The sequence below is a fragment of the Ciconia boyciana genome, chromosome 10, assembly GCF_034638445.1.
Source record: "Ciconia boyciana chromosome 10, ASM3463844v1, whole genome shotgun sequence".
Taxonomy (NCBI): Eukaryota; Metazoa; Chordata; class Aves; order Ciconiiformes; family Ciconiidae; genus Ciconia; species Ciconia boyciana.
In genome coordinates this window covers 20,193,114-20,219,449 of record NC_132943.1, presented here as the reverse complement: position 1 = coordinate 20,219,449, position 26,336 = coordinate 20,193,114, and the positions used below count along the sequence as shown (strand labels likewise).

The 26,336-nt window shown below is 36.8% G+C and overlaps 1 protein-coding gene across 1 annotated transcript in view; it reads left to right on the top strand.

Annotated features, from left to right (window-relative positions):
* KCNH7 (potassium voltage-gated channel subfamily H member 7) overlaps nt 1-26,336 on the top strand; it is a 237,926-nt gene that overhangs the window by 206,568 nt on the left and 5,022 nt on the right. Inside the window, exons 10-14 of the mRNA XM_072874303.1 lie at nt 1,219-1,471; nt 4,992-5,197; nt 7,886-7,985; nt 20,716-20,967; nt 26,011-26,179. Of these exons, the coding sequence (XP_072730404.1) occupies nt 1,219-1,471; nt 4,992-5,197; nt 7,886-7,985; nt 20,716-20,967; nt 26,011-26,179 (980 nt within the window). The remainder of the gene's footprint in view (nt 1-1,218; nt 1,472-4,991; nt 5,198-7,885; nt 7,986-20,715; nt 20,968-26,010; nt 26,180-26,336) is intronic.

Here is a 26,336-nt window from a genome sequence, read left to right as displayed (position 1 = left end):
ATTGTGCTGAAGTAAGAATTAATATAGCAACAAGCGAATGCATTTTGTATATTTTTTTCTGTGCAGGGATATTTATGTGTTTGTAGAAAAATAGTGCAGAGGATAAACAGGAATTAATTAATAGACTGCTCTAATAACAAAAAGACACATCCTGTTCACATATTCATAAGACCAGTAGCATCAGTTCATGTTTTGTCCTTAGAAATATGCAACAGACGTAGCCTGTACCAGGGGAAGCATATGACCCATTAACATCGTTGACAGCAGATAACATGATTTAACGGAAAGCGAGGGTGGTGCATAATAATGTGTCAGGCCCATTCCTTAACACAGTGGGCAGAGCCACAAGGTGGGCCATACTTCCATAGAAGTCAGTAGCAGAAATGTTTATTGATTCTAAAAGAAGCAGAGGAAATATGATCCTAGACAATTTAGAAAAGCTCACATATAATGACCATGTTGTAAGTAGCTCACTTTTTTTCTTCTAAACAAAATTAACACGTTACCATGGTACCCAAGAGGAATCACATGGTTCTACTTCAGGCAAACTCCCATTGTTCTGAGTAAGAGATGAGCAAGGACCATAGCAACTAGCCCTGTGGTTTGCTGAACTAATCATCTGCCTATGCAAATCTGCATAACATCTTTGTTTCAGTGGCACGTGTTGCTTTTTCTGATAAAAATCTTTCTACCCTTGCAAGCAGAATATATTTAACATGAAAATCCCATTAAAATGCCCTCTCTCTGAAAAACATCTGATTTTGTTCGGATAGCTCTAATTTTACAAATGTCATGGTTATTTCAGCAAAAACCTCTCTTATATTAAATGCAGTACTTTTATAATTGATAAAAAGGAAATGGACATATTAGTCCAAATAGGTGAAATTCAATCAAGACTCTCCTTTTAGCTGTCTTACTTGTTATTTTACCACAGTATATTCATTCATATACCTTGATACCATTTCTTACAATAAAGGAAATCTTAATAATGAATTTTGTAACCACTACATGCATTAGTATGCACATTAGTATTCACATTGTATAAGCTTTGCAATATTGATTCCACTATGCACTTGTCGAATTGTAATACTCTGGCAGCTCTTAGGGCCACCTCTATTAGTATGGCACTTCTTTCTTTCTGTCCAGGAAGAAAACATAAAAATTATATAAAGCAACTTTCACAGCATTCACATGAAATCCTTATGCTTGTCTTTCCAGGTCCTGAAGGGCTTTCCAGAGTGCTTACAAGCTGACATTTGTCTGCACCTCAACCAAAATTTGCTGCAGAATTGCAAAGCTTTCCGGGGAGCCAGTAAAGGCTGTCTTCGAGCTTTGGCTATGAAATTTAAGACAACACATGCACCTCCTGGAGACACTTTAGTGCACTGTGGAGATGTTCTCACCGCTCTTTACTTTGTGTCAAGAGGCTCTATTGAAATCCTTAAGAGTGACATTGTTGTAGCCATTCTCGGTAAGTAGATTACTACAAGGCATGTTAAAAGGGTCAGAGGATTGAAAAGAAATATCCATTGTTGTTCCTGGGGAAGGAAATTTCTAAATGTTTTACTCACTGTTATTTAAAATCAAGCAGAGAAATAATTTGTTTAAGGAGCAAAGTCTATATTACTGCAATAATTCATGTGCACCAAACAGCCCATGTCCTTGGATATCTAGAATATAAGAGCAGGAGTGAGTCAGATTTACCCATAGGTAAGGGGTAAACTGCAAGTTGAGGCAAGCAGATATCAAATTACTCCAGTTCCGATTATGCTGCAAGAACCAAAGTCAAGGACACCCTTTTTTTGAACAGTGTATGAGGGTACTGAGACACATAGACCCCCTATACGCTAGCTGGAGAAAAACATATATCTACTTTAGGCATTCAAAATGCCTTCTAGAGGTTTTCAGAAATGTCTGTTTCTGCCCACTGAGCATATAGAAGAGACTAACAGATTAATCTGATCTAGATTGATACTTCAGTGTAATAACACCAGTGTTTCCTCTATATTTCTTATCAACATGTTCTTGTTTGTATAGCATGGCGAGTTACTTGTTTTCTTTCCTAGTGAAGATGGCTGAGAGCAATGTTCAATCCAGCTGGGAGCTCACCTGCAGCTGGTGATGGCTCTTATGTGGAACCAATAAGACTTCTTAGCTACAGCAATTTTCAAAGTAAAATAACTAAAACCCTACCTAAACAAGACTACTGATTTTTTTCTCCCATTTAATATCAGGTAATAAGAGCGCAAAGAATAATTGAGTAGAAGATGAGTAAGGATTTGCTGTACGGAAACCTACACCAGCTGTAACATCATTCATGTGTTTTCCTTTCTGTTTATCATCCACTGTAGGAACTTACAGCCAGAAAAGTAGCTGAAGCAAAATGTGGACTGGTAGCAGTATGTTGCTATTAATCCACTTGTGACTGATTATTCTGCTAGTACTTTGCAGGGTGGGTATGTGAGCAGAAGTACAAAGGTGTGCCTACAGCAATCCTTCCCTAGGTTTAGATGGTGTTATCAAGATAATTTGTCATCTCATGCTCTTGCACCTCATCAGCTGGGCCAGCTTTAGACACAAGCAAAGTAGGGAGCATGCAAGTATAACATTGTGAGGTTTTTACTTACCTGTGTGAGCGTCTTCCCCTGATTATGAACAGTGTGGTTCATCAAGAATTTCATCTCTTACATCAAAAACATGTAAATTTCTATAGCACTCACAATCAAGAAAAACTGACAAGTTTATGAAGTCATTAATTTCTTCCTGGACCAAAGAGGCAGACTGGTCAAGTTTTGCATATTATGCACATCAGACCTCTGTGCTCTCACACTGCAGCAGAAACCCAAGTATTTGCGGAGCAATGCCACTACATCTCTTCCAGCCTACAGCTCCTCACACCAGGGGCCGCAGGTTGGAGCCCTGCTCTCCCAGGGAATGGTGGTCCAGACAGAAAGAGAGGCAGCTGTGCACAACTGCAGCCGAAAGGAACTGCTCTGTGGGCCCACATCTGTTGCACGATCCATGAGGCAGGAGCCTGCCTGATAGCTGGCTCCAATCAATGAGTCTCTGGTATGTTGAAGAATCTGCTAAAAAAAGAATAGAAGGTGATACAAATGAAAATTACCCTGCAACGAAATCACACAGAAACCTAACAAAGATTATCAACACTTAGCCAAACATTTTTAGTTAATTCCTCTTTCTGACAAACCTACACATAGAAATGGACATAAAAAACACTCAATGCTTTGTCCTCTGGGGTTGAAAAGACTTCAGTCCAACAGAGGTAGCATGGATGAAGTTTCCACCCTTAACAAGTATTGCAACTTCATCACAGAAGTCAAAAAGTTCTGAGAAATGTTGGTTTCGGCCCCCATTTTTCCTCAACTTGTCAGCACGGTCTGATGCTGCTGAGCAAGGTCTGATCAGTACTGACCTGACAACAGTAATTCTGTGCCAAAACCTTAGAAAATACGGTGGCTGTGGACCTCATAGAATCTACCACCTCTTTCAGCTTTGCAGACAAGATATAAAATACTGCAATTGTGTCAATAGTCATATTGCAGAGAAGGTATTATATGCCTTGAATAGGGACCTCTGCATTCATAAACATTAAGGCCAGAAGGACTATTAGATTATATTGGCTAACCTCTGTTACATCACCAACTCCTGTTACATTTCATACCTTTAACTGTTGTGTGTAATGAACTGTGTTTGATGAAAGAAAAGCAACAGGTTTTGATCTGAAGGCATAACGAGATGAAAAAGGGATCACTTTTCTTGGCAGTTTTTGTTAAAAGTGTGTGCTTTATTTCCAGTATAAAATTATCTTGCTTCAGTTTCTTTCCATTGGTTCTTGCTAGGCATTCCTTATTATATTCTAAAGGCATTTAGTGCCAAGTAATTTTTCCTCTCTATAAGGATATATGCAATATAATCAGGTTACCTCTTAATCTTCCTGTTGATAAACTAAACAACTGTGCTCTTTAAGATCCTCACTGTAAATCAGCCCTTAAATTATTTTTTGCATCTTTTAGCTGCTTGCTTACCCAGTTTTAAGCTTCCTTTGTAGAAAATGGAGAAACCAGAACTACTTGCAGTAACCTAATATAAAAGCCACAAATGTTTAACAGAGAGGCAAAATCATCCCTGTATTCTTTTTTACCAGTCTATTGTTTCTCAGTTGCTATGACCACTATTCTTTACCACAAGTGTTTTCCCAGTTCTCCTTCACACCCCATTTTGCAGGTAAGCCCTGCAACCCTTAGTTAGAGCATATTTTGCACAGGTCTATGGCTACGGCTGCTCTGCATTTATGAAGGTTAGGTGCAGATTTGGGGAAAACGAGCAATTAAATAGAGATGACAATTTTAGCAAATAGGTACTGTGAATGTGTCAACATTGATGGAAAGAATTGTAATAGTATCAAAATAGAAGCAGCTATGTTTAAAGAGCTTCTTCAAAACAACTTCTGCATCTTGGAAGTTTTGCATTTCCTCTGAAAAATATAAAACCTAAGTAATTTTCTACTAAAATATATTTCAAGTATGGTCTGTTTCTTCATGTAATTCTTAACAAAATGAGATTCCAGGCCAGACAGGTCCTAGACTCTACCGAACAACAGAAATTACATCTTTTTCATCATAAGAATATGATTTAAATCAGCAAATAATTTTTTTATGAGAAAGGACAAAGGAACCTCCTCTAGTCATGCTGTTTTGATGGAACTGAAGAAAAACTGTGATGAAACTAGATTTTCTTTTCACTTAGTCCAGTTACATGTCTATGTAATTTCATTTTTTAAAATAATTTTACTTTTAATATTTAATAATAATACTTTTGATTTACAACAACATGTGTGCAATGGTAATCTGATTGTATCACTTCATGTAAAATCAAGTATTCTACACCATTATTGTAAAGAAATACATCATTCAATTTAATGGCTTATTCCTCTTTAAAATAATAATCTCGATCTACTTTTCTTTCTGCAGGGAAAAATGATATTTTTGGAGAGATGGTACATCTTTATGCAAAACCAGGAAAGTCAAATGCAGATGTGAGAGCTTTAACTTACTGTGACTTGCATAAGATCCAGCGAGAAGATCTACTAGAAGTTTTGGACATGTACCCTGAATTTTCTGATCTCTTCCTCACCAATCTAGAACTGACTTTTAATCTGAGAGATGAAACTGCAAAGGTACATATAATAAGTGATTTTTTTTTCTTACTATTGGGCCGAATCTGTCCCACAGTTACAAAACTTGAAAATAGCAATTGAAAAACCAAGGTTAGCAAAATTAAAAGCTAAAAGCCTGAGGCCAAATCCTATTTAAAAAAAAATATACTCACCTGATTGTTCCTACTGAAGTCAGTTAAACTCAGCAGAAGTCAATGAAATGATTCAGATGATGTTAATCTAACAGGATTTGTTTCTATATTTAAATGGTATTAAAGTTTCAGCCAGGGGGATTTTGGATGTTTTGTTAAAGCCATGGAAAAGATGTTTTTTTCAGGTGATTATAGCCTGTGTCACCAGAAGGGGAACTTTTGACACTAAATATAATTGTACAGCCGTAAAATGAAGATAAATCAGATTATCTGGATTCATTCTGTGTCTAACAATAGAAAATATTTAATTGCCTTTCAAACATGAATTGTTAATTCTCTTATCTTGGAGTGCACCCTACCTCCTAGGAGACTAAAAGCATACAAGGGACTTTTCAAATTTCACTCAGTCTTCAGATTTGCAGGGATTCCTTGGACTCTGTTTCCCACAGTGACTCTCCTAAGTGTCCCCTTTTGCCCAGATTGCATCTTCAAGAAAGCAGAAAAATTACTCATGTTTCCTTATCTCAGACTGCTGGAGACAGCCTGAACTGGGAAAGAAAGGGGAGGTTAGGCCAGAAGGGGAGAGGGGCAAGGCTACTGCCCAGCTCTTGCTACTGGGGCTAAAGTTTTCCCTAGAAAGTTGCAGGGTACACCAGCACTGGCCACAAAACATGGGCTACACTGCCTGTAGAATGACTAGTTTACATTTCATTATTTCTGAGATACTGCCGTTTTGAGGTTTCTGACTATACTTTTAAGGAAAAACAGAGGTTCAGTGAGAAGGAACTAACATAATTTGGTCTCAAAGGCCTTCTGAGAAACTAGGAGACAAAGAACGCTAAGTTTTGGGCTGTAAAAGATAGGGACATCTTTGCTAATCACATGTGGAACTTTAGTTTAAAAAATTAAAACAAATATAACTTCTGACAAGAAATGTCACTTCTTTTTATGCTGAGCCTTTTTTTTAATAAAAGATCATTCTGAAAATAAAATACCAATTCTATTCTTTATTTTAAAAGTCATCCTTTTGTGTTTATTGCAAAGGTCATCATTATTAATTACATGTGAAATACAATACAATGAATTTATAGTCTAGTGATAAATTTAAGTTAAAACTGAAAGTCCACATATTTGAAAAATTCCTTGAGGATAAATTCACATTAACTATTTTAGTCTGAGCAATTATTTCCTGCAATTACACTGTCATCAATGTTTTATCATTATTTTTTCCTTAGATCTGAGAAAATTGAAACAAAATTCCATCCTCTGTGTTGTGGTGTAGAATATACAATGAAAGTCCTCACTGCTCATGTTCCTTAGAAATTTTTCAGTTGTTATTTCTTACTGCTGTAACAGCCACTGAGAAAAAATTGCTAGACTTCACAGAGACAGGGAAGGGAGGACAGGTTTGCCCATGCCTCTGAGCTTGCAAAATCTCAGTTTTCTCTAGCAATTCCACTTGCCTTCCACTGTCTATTGCAATCCAGAAAATTATTCCCCAAAAGAAGTGAAGAGCACATTCTGATCTTCAAAACATCACTCAGATCCAGATTTGTTATCTGAATAATAGGTGCTTCTGCCTCAACTTCTGCTCCTGTCCTCCTATTTATGTAAAAGTGCCTTTTTCTTCCTGCAGTTATTCTACCAGTGGGCCACCACTGAAGCACCTTACCCACTAGGTTTACAATGAAGGGAATAGAGAAAAATGTAAACACTTCCCACTTCTTTCCCTCTGCCCTTCTCCCACATGCAAATCTGCTTACTTGAGTGGTATGGGAAACCTCACAAGCACAGGGAAGGAAAGTAGGCTGAAGCCAATGCCATGGGTACGTACATAAAGAGCGTAACTGGTGTTATAGTTGCTTATTTGTAAATTTCTCAGTTTTAAATAAGTAGAAAGAAGAGTTAAATGCAACTTGTATTTATTATGGCAAAAAAGCATATCCATGTTCTATAAGATGGATAGAAAAAGACAACATTGTGTTCTGCTATGGAAATAAGTATCTGAATGAAATGAATCCGATAGAGAGGAAGGGAGAGTCTAGAAAGATAAAATAACGAGGGATGAAATGTCTGGTGTTTGTCAGCCTTTATTTATTGTTGTAAAATGTAACCTTTGTAATCTTTACCATGTAGTTAAATATAAATCTAATTACAATCAGTTACCACATTACTTCTTGCAATAGTATACATTCTCTGTTAAAGGTTATTTAAATTTTTTTCATTAATTTATTTAAGATTACTTACACCACATCTGTGCAAGTTCAGGAAGCTGACAACACATGAACACATGTCTTTCCATGTAAACTTATTATCAGCATACTTTTGTTTCACCATCAGGTGGTGACATTGTTGGTTTTGCTCAATCTGCATGAACTTTTTAACGTTAACATCAAGCAATACCATTAGTTGGGGATGGAGAGGTTGATGCAAACTGACTTGTGCAATATTGCTTTTCTTAAAGCTTGAACATGATTAACAGTCAATCACCTATTGAAAACCTGCTCTCTTTAGATGGGACTAATCTGTCATTATGTTTCATATTTCATTAATCAAGTCTGAGCTCATAATAAGATCACAAACTACTAATGATACGGATGGAGATAACTGCAAACTACGAAGACGGAAATTGTCCTTTCAAAGTGAAATAGAGAAAGGTAATTAACTTCATTTCTTACATTAGACAGCACTGCTTCATTATTCATTAGTATTTCACTTGGTAATCCTGGGTACATTAGGGTCCCATGTTGGCTGTTACTGTAGCAGCTCTTGAGAATCCAGCTGAGCAGCAAAAACAGTCTGTACATTGTCCCTTATATGGTTATACGTGACTAGAGGATATCAGTTTCACCCTTCCGTGACTTCACACCTACCAGTGCAGAGCTGTTCAAACACTAAGCTACTTTATTGTCCTTCAGATATATATATATGTATATTATCTCTTAAACAGTATCTATTTTCTGAGACACCATGTTTTAAACTGTTTGGTGAAGCTAGTCTATTGGATTATTTATTAGCAGTGTTGATTTTAGATCCTCAGCAAAGTGCTTTGTTGAATTTGATGCTAGGTTGTGTTTCTCCCTGAAATTAAAATATTTTGTTTTCAGGACACAATAGATTCACCATAGTCAGATTTTGATTCGTATGGTAATGTGTAAATGGTTGTCCTGGTAGGAGTTCAGGTAACATTTTCTGGGCTTATGTTCACCTTGGAGGCTTTTGGGAGTAATCTTAATGAAGGAAAATTCAGTGAAATATTAAACTATGTCACCAGTGTTTGGTACTGCTAAATACCAGGAACTGTAGGCAGTAGCTGTGGTCAGACAGCAACAGTCATGAAGACAGCTAAACTGATACTCGCAGGATTTTCATTTTTATGTAAGGAAAGCACAATTCCTTGAATAACATCACACTTTTATGGTCCAATGGTTTGTCTGACAAATTACTGTTTATCATATGCCTGTCTTTCATACTCCACAGTTAAACCCTCATCCTAAATGCAGCATAATGCTAATTTTAGAGTTGCAGAGTAGCTGATAATAAATGGGAATACTTTATAAATGCACATAGCAGGTATAATGCTTGATGAAGGAAGACTTTAATCCAGAGTGTGGCTACTCAGAACAATGACATTGCCGTTCGATCAAAGAAGCGTCTTTAGGGCAGGAAGCCAAGACTGACAACAAATCTGTCAGGAAAATGTCCCCATGAAATATTCAATCTGCTCTTCACAAAGAATCTGTTGACAGAGGCGCTTTGCCTGAATAACCTTCACATTTCTTATGAGAAAACATATGCTGCCACCTAGACAAGATGGAAGTGATCTTCCATGCTGTGCCTGCTGCAGAATTACAAATAGGCTCCTCAGGTGTCAATGTCATACCAAGACCCCTAGGCTTTTATGGTTCTTGCCCAGTAGATTACACTGAACATACTCTTGGAGGCATTTATTTGCATTACTTTGAAAGAATATAATTTCCTACAGTTTTGCCTTTGAAAAAAAACTTGCGCCATTGGGGAAGAAGAGACAAGACTGGCAACAAGCTCCTTAGTCCTGGTAATGGCTGTATAGTATCTGGAAATGTCCAAGTTAGACAGAAGTGTGGTACATTGGAAGTCCATCTGAGGAGAAGATGCAATCGTGAGAGTCCTTTGCCAAGAACTGAGTATACTTTTGTCCCACTGGCTTACTGCCCCTCTCTGGTCCCTGTTCAGATTCTCTATATGTTGCCATAGCTGCAGCAGACACCTCGTAGTCATAGACCTTCAATGTCACTTTTCTGTGGCCCATCCTACATCCTGTATGAGGTCGTAGGGTACTAGAGGTTACTACTGGCTTGTAAAGTAATATTCTATTGATTTCAACACTTTACATATAGGAGGGAGGGGCATCATATTTTGATCCAGTATAGTTAGTCTATAATGATAAATTATGGGGGATGATCCTGCAGAGTGCCTCAGAAGAACTGGAGTAGAAAAGACAGAGTTCCTGAACATATGCAAATGCTGGCAAATGCATTTCTGGTCACAGTATTCTTACAGATAAAAAACATGTGTTGTATGATGACTTTTAACAATCATATTTTGATTTCAGAACTACACTTTGAATAGGATAGAGACACCCAGAATTCTCACTTTTATATTTTACATCTCACTAAATTCTTATTGATTTGTAATTATTGGCGGGGGGGGGGGATGTTGCTCATGAAATGGTCTTCTTGCTGGCATTCTTTACTTTCAGCTGCTGACCTACTAGCATATTATGCAGCTTGAAATTGTATTGTTTCCATCTTTAGTGTGATCATCAGCAATTTTCTCCCTTTTGGAGTGCTAAAAATGGGATTGTGTTATCTCAGCCTTTAGTTATTGCTAGCCTGATTTGGACCTTGTTGCCATGGTAACTCTTCCTGCACGAGTTTTATCAGGGGTTAAACAAAATCAACACAGCTCTCTGTTATGCATCTGTAGTTAGTACCACTACTTTTCCAATTCCACGCAAGACATTCTCACTCCACCTATACATATTTCCACCATTTCTTACCTGTGTCAACAAAAATTGATCTTAGCTAGTACATTGGGCTCTGCCATAATGTGATTTTAAAGGGTACAAGGCTACTTGAGAGACTAGCTTGTTCTCTGGTTTCCAGAAAGGACTGCAATACCACAAGAGGTCCACTGCAAAAATTAACACTTACACTACCTAGCAGCTTATTCTTGCTCTCACCCAAAAGAAATTCATTGCAGGTCTTTCAGAATAATGGATTATATTCCTTGCACAGGTGCAGGTGCAGCCTTAGCCAGTTGCCATAGATGCTTGACAGTCAGCCAAGAAACTCTCTCCATGACTGCTTAAAATAAGCAGTATTCCTGCCTGGCAGTTCCAAACAAAGCTCTCAGCTGGGTTGGCAAGTTAGTCTTTTGCTGAAAACTGAGGGACAACAAGCTGCTCCGTCTACATTCAGTTGTCTCTTTCAACAGTGCAGAATACAATCCTTTCTTGTCCATTTCTCATTTTCCTCTAGTAGTTCTGTGGGAATTAGATAATTTCAAGGGAAATGCATAGGGGCAAGAAGTTTCTTTTGCTCTGCTAGTTCTGAGTGCAGATCTATTATCCCATGCTGAATGAGGCATCACTAGAGTTTGTTACATCAATGTGAAATCCAAACACACAGGTGAAAAATGCAAAAGTTACAGGCAGAGAGTATGTAAGCTCACTGAGAGCTTGAAAACTTGAAGTTTTGAAAAGACTTTTCTGGAGTTCAAGCTTTATTACTTTTGCTAGCATCTTGGTTAACTTTTTGTTAATGTGGTCTCTAAAATCTTAACCTTCTTGGGACTGTTCCAGTGTCCAATTATTCTCATTAAAAGGTATTCTTTGCATTTAACTTTAACTCATGTAGTCCTTAGCTGAAGGCTATCAAAATTCTGGACCTGTTCTGGGCACTCACACATAATTTTCTTGAAGCCCTAGAAGCAATCAGGTATGAAATCCTTTCCAAGGAGAACAATTATGTTGGGCTAAAACTGCACTTCTTACATAGACAAATCATAGCCATCCTTTGTTCTTTTGAGAGGGCATATGAAATCTTTCCATCATATCCAGGGTAATTAAAATATGGCTAAATAAAGCAGCATGGACATACTAACTGGGAATGTAACGATGACCTCACTGAAACAAATTCTTATTCTGCATTTTTAGCTGTGATCCAAAAACAAGAATATCATCCCACAGAATCTAGCTTAGAGGATGATAAAAACTACAATGGAGTTATATTGTTAAGTTAGTAACCAGAGATTCAGGTAGCTAGCGATACTTAAGCTTTTGTCAGCTGGCCCAGGGAACTCAAAAGGAATTTTTATTTCCGTGGATGTCATTTTAAAAGGCCACAAAAGAAGGTTCTTATGAAATCTTGTTGCACAATTGTTGCATGCACTTGCCCATGTTGGCACAGACTGTAACAATCAAGTGGGATAAAAAATGCATTTTGCAGTGTTTCATTTTTAGCATATTGTCAACTACGTAAACTTATATAGTACTTAATTTTAATTTGAAGAGTTATACTTCTTGACCAAACTTTTCCAAAAGTATCTACTGATCTATTCTCGAAGTAAGCACAGAAGCCAGAGCTCTAATAAACTTCTAATTGAGTCTTGATTAGTATAGCTACCTTAAGTGTGCAGTGCTTGTAGATTCCATCCAGGCTAAGAAGCCAAACCATATTAACATAGCTTTATTACACAAGGTATCCAGAGGCCATGGCTGGCAATATAGAAGACAAGGAAATCTTTCAGGAACTGATTCTCCTGCCTAAAAGTATGAGGTGAAGCAGTACCAAGAGAATGGGGAAACACCCCCCTGCCCCTGCTCTCTCCCATTCTTTTCCCCTTCCCCCAGCTTATTTATTTACATGCTTACTTTATGAACAGATGACTCAGCCAGCACCGTGCTGTGTCCCCAGCAAGAAAGTAGGGTAAGAATCTGGACAAAAATTGAAGCTCTTACTTAACTGTGTTAAACTGTTAGTATTATGCTGATGAAGTTTGCTTGGGCTTAATTAGAAAAGAGTTTATAATATTCAGCCAGAGTGTCAGGTGGTTAAATGACCAGGAAACAGCTAATATCTTGGCAAGCAGCATATGGCTTGAACCAAGAGCTTGTGTCCCCGACATCTTACCTTCAGCATGAAACCCCTAACAGAAAGTATATGGTCATCAGAGACCCCATCACTGCAGTTTTCCATCCGCTCTTATTATTGTTATTGTTATTGCTCTTACCACAGTGCATAGGAGTCACCGCAGGGAGCTTCCACGGAAGAGTCTTGTTTCCAGGAGTTGCTCCCAGGGAGGCTGTTTCCAGAGGCCAAATCTGATTGAAATGTTGTATGCAGTCACACATACCCATAGCCATCCTTTGAAAAAAAAAGTATTAATAGTATTACAGTGAAAGCTGAATTCCTTGTAAAAGAGAAGAGAATTCTAAACTCTGTAGGAGAACTGCTTTGGCCTTTGCCCTGAATCCCTTCTGAGATGTCTGTGTATAATTCTTTGTTTCTTATTTTTTAAGTATAGCATTATTTCCTTAAGTATAAATCAAGTATTGTCCTTCCATTATTATCTGATTAGCATTAAAGTTGATACAAAGCCAGACAGAGCAAAGAAAATTCAGAGATAACGCTGTCACTCCGTCCCTAACTTATCTCATTGTACTAAAAGTGGCACAAAAGAATAAATGAAGGATTGCATACTCACTTCAACTTTGAAATTCTTGGCTTTTTAAATGTGTGTCAAATTCAGTTATTCAAAACTAGCTCCTTTCTTAGTCCATTTAAAAAAAAGGAGCATGGATCCATATGGAAAAGTTACCCAGTCTTTAGTCCAGGATGCTGGGGGGAGGTTTCAGTATCTTCTGCTATTCCCCATTTCCAGAATCATCCAAACCTTCGTAACTCAGAGAGGAAGCATAGCAAAGGACACATTAACTTACCAAACTCTCACAAGCAGCACTGAGACAGAAGAGTAATTCAAACAGCTCTCTCCAGTACAGTTCATGTCCTCCACCATCACTATCCAGCCTACTGGAACCTTTCAGCAAAATTGCCAGAACATGCTATAATGATGGAATTTCACCAGTTTGTATCTTTAGGTTCCCTAGTGAAGACTTAGGAGTTCCCAAACTATGAATTTGGAATTAAAGGAATCTTCTATCATTAAAAATAGTCACAGAAAAAATAAGAATTTCAAACCTTTGTACTACTGAGAGGAGAAAATGTTTTAACTTAAAATACCACCAGTAATCTACCTTTCCTAGGACTAGAAGTTTTCCTGCATCAGTTTCTACACAGACATCATTTTGCCTTGGTGTTAGTCAAATACTACACACATATCTGACAGTACATTTTGTAAGTAGGGGGTCTTAAAGATAGGTGGGAAATCTGAAGGGAAACATAATGAGTAGAATTGAGGAAGAAGGAGGAAAACAAATGTGTGCTGAAGAATATAAGGATTTCCTCACCCTAGGTTTCAGGAGCCATTGTAAGTCTTTGGCATTGTTTCAGATTTTGAGGTCTGACAGGTCTACAGACATCTACTGTACCAAGGTGCTGATCAAGGACTTACAGATACACAAATCCTGGTGGAACTTTAGATAAATTCTTTCTACCAGCTTAAGAAATGTCTCAAGAAATGTGTGTGCACCTTTAGGAACACTTGTCTCTGTCATGTTCTGAAAATGGCCAAGCTTTGATATAACTGTATCTGTTTCAAAATATTATTTTTAAGCCAAAAAATTGGCTTAAAAATTTCCATTTTAAGCCAATGGAAAGAATCTATTTTCACTTGTTCTTTGTTTCACCTAAGGTCTGCTGGATATTATGCTGTAGAAGGGCATAACTGTATATGATGTTCACAGAAGGAAAAATTGTAGTAATGTAGCCAGACCTCATCTTACTATAAAAATCTGGCACTGTTGCTAAATTAAATTTATAATCCTGTGGTCCTCAGTAATCCAGGTCCTTATAATGCTGTGAAAAAATATCTTTATCACTGAGTAGGCACTGTGTGCTTTACTACTTCCTCTAAGTATAACTAAAAAGCTACAAATCTAACTTTCCACTTTTAAAAGTGAATTCTAGTGCAACTAACCATCAGAATACTATGTAATTATTTAGATTAACAAAAGCAAATAAAGTGTATGTTATTTATGTTTATGTTAATTCTCTCACTGTACTAAGCATTATTACTATATGTGATACATAAATAGTTTTCCTGGTCAGAGACCCTTGCTATACAAAGTGCACTGCAGATTTTAACAGTACAGTTTGTTTTCAGAGCTTTAGGACCAACTCCTTCTCCTGATCAAACCAATTTTTATTTTTTCAGCTGAGATCATTTAGAAAATATTTAGATCTGAACTTTTCAGGCTATCCAACAGACATTTTGCACAGCTGTCAAACTACTTTTCTTTTTTCATGCACAGTAAATTTGTGGGTTTTCCATACAGTTTTCATGCATTAAAACTCATCCAAAAAGTAAGTAATTTTTCTACTACTAATAATTAGACATTCTGTTAACTTGAACAGTGCTATAATCATCAATGATGTTTCACCAAGGAGCAAGAAAAAACATTAGAGATACTAGTTTATGCTTTCTTATCACTTCAAGTTATTAGTTATAAGGACTTTATGATTAAACTTTCCTTAAAAGTTTTTGCTTTTTTCTGTACTATTTTGTCCTCAGGGATGTATTGGTAATGTGCAGATGTTGGAGCAAGCTATGCTTTCAGCAGGCACTCAAAAATGTTTATGAAGGCAGCACTTCTCAGTTTCCCTGATCACCAGTCATGACCTGAGATGATCATGACGGCAATAGAAGACTGTCCTGACAACGGACAAATTTCTCTTCAGCTGAAAAATGGTAGAGTGCTTTGTTCAAGTTGTTCATCTTCTGGAACAGACTTTCAGATGACCTTTCCTGGGACATGTTCCTTGTCCTGACATGAGTTGAGGCTGGTTTTGACAAACATCCAGATGTCACGATATGCAGCATCAGGACTCTGAGGCTGACTGTAGGCCAAGTTGATTCTGAGAGACAAGAGCTCAAACTTTATAATTCTAGATTTATAAATGTCTTCCATTTCTTTAAGTGAATTCAGGGTAAGTTATAGTACTTCCTGATGTTTGAGAAGTTAAATAACTCTATAGACAAGGGCAAAAACAGTTTTCAGACAAATTTTCTGGTAGCAAAGGTGGAGTAGCTCTCATTTCAAATATTGCATACAAAATGAAGTCCAGAATTTTATCTATTGCTTGTCATGCATTTGTAAAGATTGTGGAGATCACATCTTTCTCCCATTGGAAATAAATCCACTAAAGTTCTTGATACTGTTTCCCGTAAGACTGTTTGCAAATCAGTACAGTTTTCTCTCTGGAGATTTTAAATTTGCTAAAATTAAGCAATAAAGAGTTAATAGAACTTGTGAATTAAAAATCCATTCCAAAGTCTGTCATTGGAAGGTCCTGTATGAACGTAATTTTCAAGTAGAAATATTAATTGCAGACTGGGTTAAGAGACCCAATCTGAAAGACCCAAGCCAAAGAAAGGACGGTAACAGGAACAAAAATGTCAGACATCTTGCCTGTGGATTTCATTGTTATAATATATCTCAAAGGAATACAAATTACTTTAACTTTTTTCTTTTATTCTTAGATATATGAAAAGTATGGCAAAAAGGTATATCTTCACCATAGCAACAGTTATCTACTGAATGACCAGACACTGGGTTGCTTTTCATTTTCATGTTCACAAGCAGTCAGCTTCCTCCTTTTTGATATTCTTCCGTTACCTAGTCTATCGGACGGCACTCAGTTATATTTAGCAATGTACTCCATACCAGTCACATTCAACTAAGCATGAAGCAAACAGCAAGGAAAAAGAATTAGGAGCATTTTAATTAGTAGTTTAATAACCCTGCAGTCCCTGATTGGCATTTTATAGAGCAGTTTAGCCCGCATACGACTTGAGTAGACTTCTCTGGAATCACCCCACTGGGTCCTGCTGCACAGTACCAGTAATTTTTGATTTTATATAAATATTATGTATCAATTATATTGTTCTCACACCACTAAGTGAACAGCAGTGATTGTAGGAATTAGGATTACCATTTTCCCTGACTGATTTTATGCTGCCCCCCATCTATATGGTGGAAAACATAGGCATGGTTTGAACATCAGTGGTCAAATTATGCATCAACAGCTTTTGACTTTTTGACATCTTTGAGATTTTATACCTTTTCAACCCTGTTTGTAGTATTGTATTTAACATACTATCTGAAATGCTTGGTCACTGACTTTTCCTTCCAAATATTTGCTGCCAGTGGTGCATGGGTGGGCACATAAGGCATTTTTCTGCTCTCTGACAAGGTAACTGACATTTTTAAATTAAAGAACAGATAAGAAATAGTCATAGTGACTAGAAAATATTTTGTTCATATGTAGGAAAGACAGATTGTCCACCACAGGAATATTTGTGAATATCACATACAAAAGAGCTAGTAACAGTTGAACCAAAATACTTGCTGGGAATCTGAGGATCTGCAGACCTTTTGAGCAATCAACCATCCCTCCTTCCAAGTCACAGTGTGCATTTCTCCTTACCAAGGGACATACTGGGTGTAGCGTAAAATAATATGGTAGGTTTTTTCAAAGGAAAGGGAAGATGTCATGTCTGCTGAACAGATTTATAGTTACGCAGATCATGTTAATGATGAGGATTATCTGTTTTATGGTTTAGGATATAAATTGCTTTCTGTGGGGGTGAGGAAGTCATTCACCTCATTTCCTGCACAAAATTGAATTTGTCTAGGCATATCATGGGACTTTTTATTGGACGGCTGAAAAAGGGAATAAAAATTTGCCACCTTCTGAAACAGTAGGCTACATAGCTAGCCTGATTAAGTATGACAAATTCCAGTTAATGAAATTACAGTAATATTAAACAATGCTGCTCCACATGTAATATATTACTGACACTTTCAGCAATATTGTTTGCAGCAGACTAATATGTTAAGAGAAAATATGTCTAGATCATGCAGACTGCCACTGTCTGAATAATGCAAAACTTCAATACTACAGGCTGACCATGGCACACAAAAGAAACTTGTTTGACTCTGGTAACCATCCCACCAAGCTGGATTTTATGCCAGTATTTCTGAGAGTCCATATCATAGCTATATTTCATTGCCCTCATGACAATGCTGCTTCTTCTCTTCCTTTGCCAGTGCAAGCGTGAAAAGCAGGACACAAACCTTCTGATAATTACTATGAAGATTTTGGATTTTCCAGACAGCAAATGTCAGAGGACATTGCCTGTAAACTTGGCAGGCACCCAAAACACATAACAGGCTAAAACGAGTCCCATAAAGAGTGTAAATGTTGTTTTTACATGTTTGGTAAAGCAGGAAGTTACAAAATAATCGTCTTCAGCAAAACATAGTTTCTAGCAATCAGAATCAGAGACTGAAACTTGTCTTACTGGAAAAGGAAGAAGGAATTATGAGGATAGGGGGGGTTTAATGATTACATTTATTTTGGAAACAGAAGAGAAAGGAGAAGAGAAACCTTTTGAAACCTCAAGTTTGTGTGATAGAAAGTGAACTTATCCATACATGCACATACATAGACAGAAAACTCTTCTCTCCTGGAAAATTAATTCCAAACCAATGACTGGATTTCATTACAAAAGGAAGGAGAAATGGGAGAAATTCATAGTCTGAATAAAGCACTACCTAGGTATTATTTGTAACATATTTCCACTGAGCTACAGAGGCACTGCTAAGCTGTTGAGCTGAGGTACAGAGCTTGCACCATCAAGTCCTGAAGAGTCAAATAAAAAATGCAGTTTCCATTTTAATTCCTACTCTAGGTGCAGAGTATCACAGGATTATTCTCCAGACAGAAGAATCTTTAGCATTAAATAGGAGTCTTTTAAAAGGAAAACAACTTTTGACTCTCTGAATGTAGTCAGATGGCTAGCAGATAAAGAAACAGCAGTAAAGCCAAAGATGCATATTTTGAAATAGATCAGCTGATGAACAAATCTTCCCTGATTTCATTAGGCAGGACCCTACATTCAACAGATCTCCGCTTTCCTTCTAATGCCAGTAAGTTCCTTATACCTGGACAGAATTTGGAAAATAATATATTCTGTTGTTCTGATATAGATGGAGACTAAATGCAGGGATATCCATTGAATTACCCTGGTTTTACAGCAGTGTAATTGTTAGCAGAATCTGGCTTCTTGTTTCTAGATATTTTAGTATTCTGTGAATATCACAGATAAGCTGGTCTGTTATACTTCAGCTGCTACACAATTTTTTTCATTAGAGTCTCAATGACCTCTTCTTAAAATTAGTCCACTGATTGATTTGTATTCCGCAGGGTGCTCATTACAGCTACCGTTAGTGCACAAAATCCCATGAACATAAAAAATTACCCTAAAAATGGCAATTTCAAGCTTTCATTAGAAGGTCTTTTTCACAGGATGAAGTCATTCAAGCAGTAAGTAATTAAGACAATTTACTGTAGCATGACTGTATGTATTTCACCATATATTCCCACAAGAAAAGCCATGGGAGACATCTACAGTAGAATTTTCTTATGAAGCTTTCTTTTGTTTTTGTACTGTTTTGGAGATGGGATTGCAGAGAACATGGTACTTCACTCTCCAGTCTGAGCATCCCCCAAAAGCTTTACACTGCCAGTCCATTTGCATTTGTGTTGATGCCTTCACAGTACCAGAGTATCACTAGTATCACTTATAGCAAGTAATCCTGCTTAACAGAAGCCAAATAAAGTCACTTCAGTCCCGGGATGTGTTCATTGCCCTTGGAGGGTCTAGAGGGTACAGTTACAGAAGGCCTGCTTTAGTATTGGTTTTATTTTGTTCACCATTACCTGCCCTCATTGCTCACAGATGTCTGGACTCTGTGTGCTCTGTACAGATGTTGCATTCTCTATATGTGCAAATAAAGAGGACTGGATGACGCCACAGTTTCATTTCCTTATAGTGACCAGAAAACAGAGAAGAAACCTAGGGAATATACTAAATGTTGTATTAACCACTGCTGTAGGCTGTAAAGACTACAGGCATTCCAGAGCTATGTTGATTAGTAATTAGCACAAAGCAGATGGGAAATCATGCTGTCTCCCCAGGAAGTAAATGCAAACTAGTTACAGAATTTATATGTTGTTGAGACTACCCTGCTAAAATGTGTTTTAAATAAATAGCAGAACTGGAATTATCTTGACATTTCAGTTAAAAATAGGTAAGACTAAATATTGAATTGGAAATTAGCTTCAAGCTTATGCTGAAAAGAGATCAGGAGTTCTCTATATTCATAAATGATCATTCTTGGGTTTAAATCCTATTTAGTTTTTACAATGTGTTTTTAAAGGCATCTGCTTTAAATCTAGTTTTATTTGCCGCTTCTTAAGAGCACTGAATCTGCTGTTCCTCACTACAGACCTCGAATGTGATGAACGAAAGGTTCATTCTCAACTTGACTGATATTCTGCTACCGTATATATCACAGTATGTTGTGTACTTTTCTTATTCAAAAGATTGGATGTTCAGAGCATTGCAATTAATTCTCAAGGCTAAGGAATCTGGGCTACTTCGGAAAGTTGTTTTGAGATGATGCCACAAAGACAGACAAGAAACTCCCTTCTTTTTGTACCAATAGGGTTTCTCTCTACCATATTAATCCTAAATATAGGTTTGACAGTAATGAGCATGGAGAAATATGCTCTCTATTTAGGTGGGCCCAGACATTTTGAGGTTAAGTCGTTGATTAATACATTTGCCTTTTCTGGGAAAAGAATAATGAGCAAAGATGCTCTTATGTGGGCATAACTTAAATGGGTGGTTCTGATACTGAGTCTGACATCCATGACTGTGAGAAATGCCCAAGAATGTGAGAAATTGGAAGAGGGAATGAAATAATAAATTATTTTTTAAAAAATTTGGAATATAAGGCTTTCTCAAATCTCATCCTCACCTGGAAAAAACAGTGAGTAAAACAGGAGGGCTGTGTTGGATAAAACCTTTGCTATTTTGATATAAGCAGCATTTTGCATAAAGAGTTATGGATTAGGGACTACGAATCCTTACTGCATACATGCAAATATCTTCTAGGACTTCAAAAGAAATATAAATCTCCTCTGATACAGGAATCAAAAAAGGCTTTAAAGTAATTTATTCTAATAGTTGGTGAACTTCCTAACTGATATAATAATCATCTCCATCATCTTAGACCAGAATAAACCGGAATACAATTTCATGAACTGCATATTATTATACACAATTATTTCTATTTAACAGATTATTTCAAAGAGAATGATCAGAGTGATCCTGAACGCTCAGGGGACACCACCAGATACTATCAATCTATTAAGAAACACTCTGAGGAAAAAAAAAGTGGGTCATCATCTTTTGTGCCCTCCATTGAAGATGAGCAAAAGCCCCTGTTCTCTGGGATAGCTGATTACCCATCTGTTACAGAGAAAACCACAGAGGTGGACTTTGAAGAAATGGTTCATGGCACAGAAGAAATTCTTGCTGACAAAGGAAGCAATTCTTGCAAAGGTAATCTAGCTGATGCTATTTTGTAAAGTTTGAGTAGACATCTTTTTTTAATCTAATTATCAAAAATAATTTTCTGAATGGTTCTATTGATTCTTTACATAGTATTTACTTTTGTGTTTCCTGAAAGGTTAACAAGAAAAAATATTTTAGTTTATAAAATTATGGTTTCTCAAAAGGATTAATGTAGTTTAATACACTGGCTGTGGGACTGGATTACAGAACCTCCAAAAGGCTATTCCAGGCTTTGTTAATAAATCATCTTGTAACTGAACTGCCTTAGGAAAGCCATTTAAACAAACCCTTTAAAATTTTCAACTGGTACTGGACTTCATTGAGTCCCCATGGACGAAAACTGCACTCAAAGCAGTAAAGAATCCCTCAAAGGGTGTTTGATATGCCAGGGTTGGGTGACAGTAAAATATCCTAGATAATGAGAGCTAGATAAACCTAGTGATGGTTGCACATGCACGAAAAAATGCTCTCAGGTAATTAGTTTAATTTTCTGTATTGACAAGGCACAACTAAAATTAAGTGAAAAAAATTCATGATAGCTTGAAAGAATGCTATCCTGGTTTGCTGCACATGTTGGTTAAAAGGATTGTCATTACATCACACAGACCAAATCCTAACTTCCATAAGTAAAACACAAGAACAAAGGTTTGGCATTTTGTATATGACAAATGATCAAAAACTATTATGCAATCTCAGTTAATTTTACATAGAGTTAAAGCACATAATTAAAATTACATCTAATATACTAAAATATTAATTTTCTCAGTTATATGAAGGGAAATTAATGAAAAGCCCCAGATTAATATACAATTTAAATATTGTCGAAAGTTCATTTGTAATTGTTTCAGTCTGAAGGGAAGAATTACATATTCACTGTTTAATGCTGTTTTCCCCAGCAGTTTGTTTCGATTGAGGCAATTTAACCATTGAACCATCATTCAATAAACTTTAGGCTCTTAGACTATAATTTTAAACAATCCTAATGATTAATCAGGCCAAACAATGTATTTTTTACATTTCAATGGCATGAATATGTGAAGTCTGGTCTCCTCAGGTTAGGGCTATATAAATCTACACCACATAAACTTGTTGCATACATACTGCAATTTGAAATCTTACCTTTCCCCTATCAATAACCAGAAACGTGTCCTTGCAGCTATAGCAACGTTTTCCAAGGCAACCTATCGCAGATTTTATTTCAGCTAAATTTAGCATGTCTAAAGGTTACATATTTTGATTAAGACCACATTCTTTTTTCCACTTTGTAATCTAGCACTTCTGGTAATGTGTGTGAAAGCTCATTACCTTTCTTGCAACTTTCATAAAAACTTCAAGGTCAATAAAATAGGATCAGCTTTGACTGATATATGTTTTAAACTAAATTCTTATTCCTGCTATTAATTAGAGACTGGTTATAACTTGCCATAAAAGTAGTTATAAACACAATGACATTTTGAAGTAAACTCTGCTTGTATGTATATATGTTTATAATCCACCTATAATTCTTGAATACCAATGCACTTGTATAAAGCTACCACAATTCATTACCACTATGACTGATATATATTTAATTATCTTTAGCTTTGTTTTAAACTTTGGTCATTACTGTTGATGAATGGAAAGACTATTAATAATGTATTGGATAATGTGGGCAGAAACCGCATAAACTACTCTCTCATAATCCTGAAATGCAACTCGTAATGTTAAAACATATGGCTCTTTTGAGACGACCTGATAATTTCCCCATAGCTGGTAATCTATATATTGCGGAAAAGTGCTATTTTCTATTTTCACTTGGTCATTATTTGGGCTATAAGATTGATTCTTGAATTGTTCAAGTGAACCAAGTTATACATTTATTGATTTAGTTCTCAGTCTAGGATTCTTCAAGCCCTGGAAGAACATAGTTGGTTCTAAAGTTGCAACTGCTGTTGGGCTTTTCTGGGGATACTTGTGGATGTGGAAGTACCTGAAAAGATGCTTAGAACAGTACAATACCGTATCTTATAGTGTATTAACTTGCTCATAGTGTATGAACTTATTTTATAATTTGAGTACCAATTCATTTGCTTTGTCACAAATTAAATGTTTATTGTAATAGTCTATAAATACATATTCTGGGACAAAAAACAGCTGTGATTTCCCTAGTATAATCCATGGCATTGAAAAATATGTTATTTTATTGAATGATTTATTGTGTAAAATAACCAACAACTTGCTTTTTACAGGACATTAAAAAGCAGTGAAAGGTATGGCCTGTATTTTTAGTTTCTACTCCTGAAATTCACTGCTTAAGAGTAAATCCACTGGATTTACAACATCCATTGCACCCACATCCATAGTTTAAAATTTTACCCCTGAATTTTTCATAGTCTGCTCACTTCACTTTGCTGAGAGCTTTCCAACTTCATTGGACACTGCAAATTGCACCGTGTGTGCCTGCTGAAACCAAATTACATGCTTCTCTGAGACTATTTTCCTCTATCCTTCTGTTGGCTTAAGTGGCTGAGAAGCTGAACAGGTTTCTGTGTAGCCAAGATGAAATCTCTTCCCCCTTCCTTCTGCTCAGTGCATAAAAACAGTTATAGGTCATGTCACATGAAATTCAAACACTCTCTACAGCTCCAGGAAACCTTCTACCACCTGCTAACCAAAGATCAGACAATACAGTAAGCACCTTTCTCTGATAAAAAAGAGAAGCAAGTCTCCTCCTCCACTTGGAGTCACGTAGTGAGAGCTCCCCTTCCTGGCTAAATCTACTTGAAACACTAAATCTGAGCAGGAATTTTATTATTATTATTTTTTTTTTACTTAGAGCAACACTGCTCAAAGATGTGTTTGAAAAGGATTAGCTAATAGCATTTGGACAAACCTCTCACATGTCACCCACACTGTGTTTTTTTCTCTTTTCTTTGAAACATGGCTCTGGCTACTAAGATTGTTTAGAAAAATGTCACAAGTGTGAAATGAATACAACCTATGCTGAGTTATCAGCATGCAGTGCCAAGAGAAGTGCTAGGAGAAGCTCTGAGCAAACCATTCAGGGACTACTGGGGGATGTGGCATTCAAATCCAACTGCTCATGCAACAGAGGCTGATGCTTTATAAGCAGTCGAGGATTTTGTCCAGCTGTATGTTGAAGCAGCAGCCTGAGCACAGTAAGAACTTTTAATGCATTCTGTAACTTCATGTAGTTAAATAATTACAAATACAACCCTAATGGGAGTTGTACTGAACAGGTGTTAAAGTTTTAACAGCCTTTTTTATCACAGCAGAGGAGAATCTGAGTGGTACTGAGCAATTTTTGACTGACTGTGTGACAACAGATTCACTCAAAGTAACAAAGGCTTGAGGCAGGGGGGCGGGGTAGATGTAGAAAAAGCACTGTTCGTCCTAAATATGTCACCTGTAGTCTCTGCGAAGCTCACAGCAAGATCTTCATTCTGCATCAGATAAGGATATGTGCAACTCATATATCCCATGATAAATTATTTGTAGCCTTTCATCAGCTTGGTGAACAGGAGAAAAAGCCTAGAGCCAGGAATGTAAACTAATTAATAAATGCACAGAGGTGTAAATTAAGCAAATTGAAAGAGGAAGGAGAAATAGCTCAAACCAGAAATCCAGGCAAAAGGAAGGAGTGCCCCTGAGTTCTGTGGGGTGGCAAGGTGCAGTGTTTGATCACAGAGAGCCAAGAATGGGGAGGGACAAGAGGGATGGCACTTGGGTACAGCAGGCACAGGGTGGGGCCTGGAGTAGTCATCATCATTTTTTTTTACAAAGGGCTGGAGATAAATAAATAAATACAAATGGCTCATATAAAGAGTATGTTTTTATATACTTTATATATTGTATATACAATATATAAGGATTAGAAGGGGAACTAAATTCAGCAAGCTAGCTGAAACTCTGAAGTAAGATCATAATTATGCAAGTGGGCCTTTTTTATCTTGAAATAAATTTATTTTCTCTATCTCCATCCAAAATTTTACCTGTAGTTCAAACAGGAAAAACAAAAAAGGAAAAAAAGAAAAAAAAGAATTATTTACTGTGAAGCGTCATTTAACATTAAAGTGATCTCTGAATGACCCAGCAATGCTGAATATTTCATTTTTTTAGGATTCACAAATTATTAAACAAAATGAACTGGCACCTTTCACCCCCAGTACTGTAAGAGCCTCTGAGACATGCTTTACGCTACAACGTAAGGGTTGGGTTGGAGACTAGTGATGCTAAAAGCTACATCAATGAAAATTAATTTCCTTTTTGAAAATAATAACCAGTATCCCTTTGCAAGCAGTATGAGCTGCATTAAATGGCCTCTGTCTCAGAGAAAACGTATTACACTTCAACAACCTTGTTAAGACAAGCAGTGTTACAATTATTGGTAAGAAAGGCAACTAGCTGAGGTCTGGCAACTTTCTCTAGAGGGGACATTCCAATGCACTGTAATGCATGATCAGTGCTGTAAATGCAATGCAGCAAGTCCTCCTTTTACACCAAAAAGCTAAACAGTAAATACACTTCAATAGCACATTCAAGGGCAAGAGAAGAGGTTCTAGCCAGGTCTCTGAAACACATAATCAAAGACATTCAAATACATCATTTAATGCACTTCGGTTAGAACAAATATTTCTAATTTCAGTGAACAACAAATTGCTAAAAAAACCTTGAAAAAATTGAGGCTTCATTAGTAAAAGAATAGAAAGAAAATTAAAGAAATAGGAGCCATTCAGTGGCAGAACTCTGATGATGCTGACTAGACAAAGCTGCTTGTTTATCTACAGCTTCAAAATGTTAGCATTTTGCTATTGTTAAGTCAGAATTTTATCATTTTTGGATGTGACCACTTTTATCTTTCCTTAAGTAGCAGTAAGGAGCAAAGAGAGTTGTTCAAGCAGTGTGCCAGCATACCGATTTGACTTTCAAGGTTTTGAGAAGCACTAGTAAGTGGGATGCTTGAGGGGTGCCAACCCCTGTCTAACAGCATGTATATGAAACTATAATTTTATATGGTTTGTTTTTCATCAGGTATCAGTGATAAGAGAGACTGGGAGCAGGAGAACATCCAGGAGTACCAGGACTCCCCAACTCAGTCAGCATTACCCCATGTTGCATGGGGCATCTGTGAAACTGAAAGTGACTTCATATATGGGGAAGTGGAGAATCGATTAGATTTACTTCAAGAACAACTCAACAGGTAAAAACAGAGATATGACCAAAAAAAAGATATGTGTGAAAGAGTACATAATATAACTGATATTAATGATGCTACAGGAGGAATGAATTTGCGCAGGAAGTTTCCAAAAGCATTCAGATCTATAGAAGCTCAAAAGTACAAAAATATGCCTGGTGGG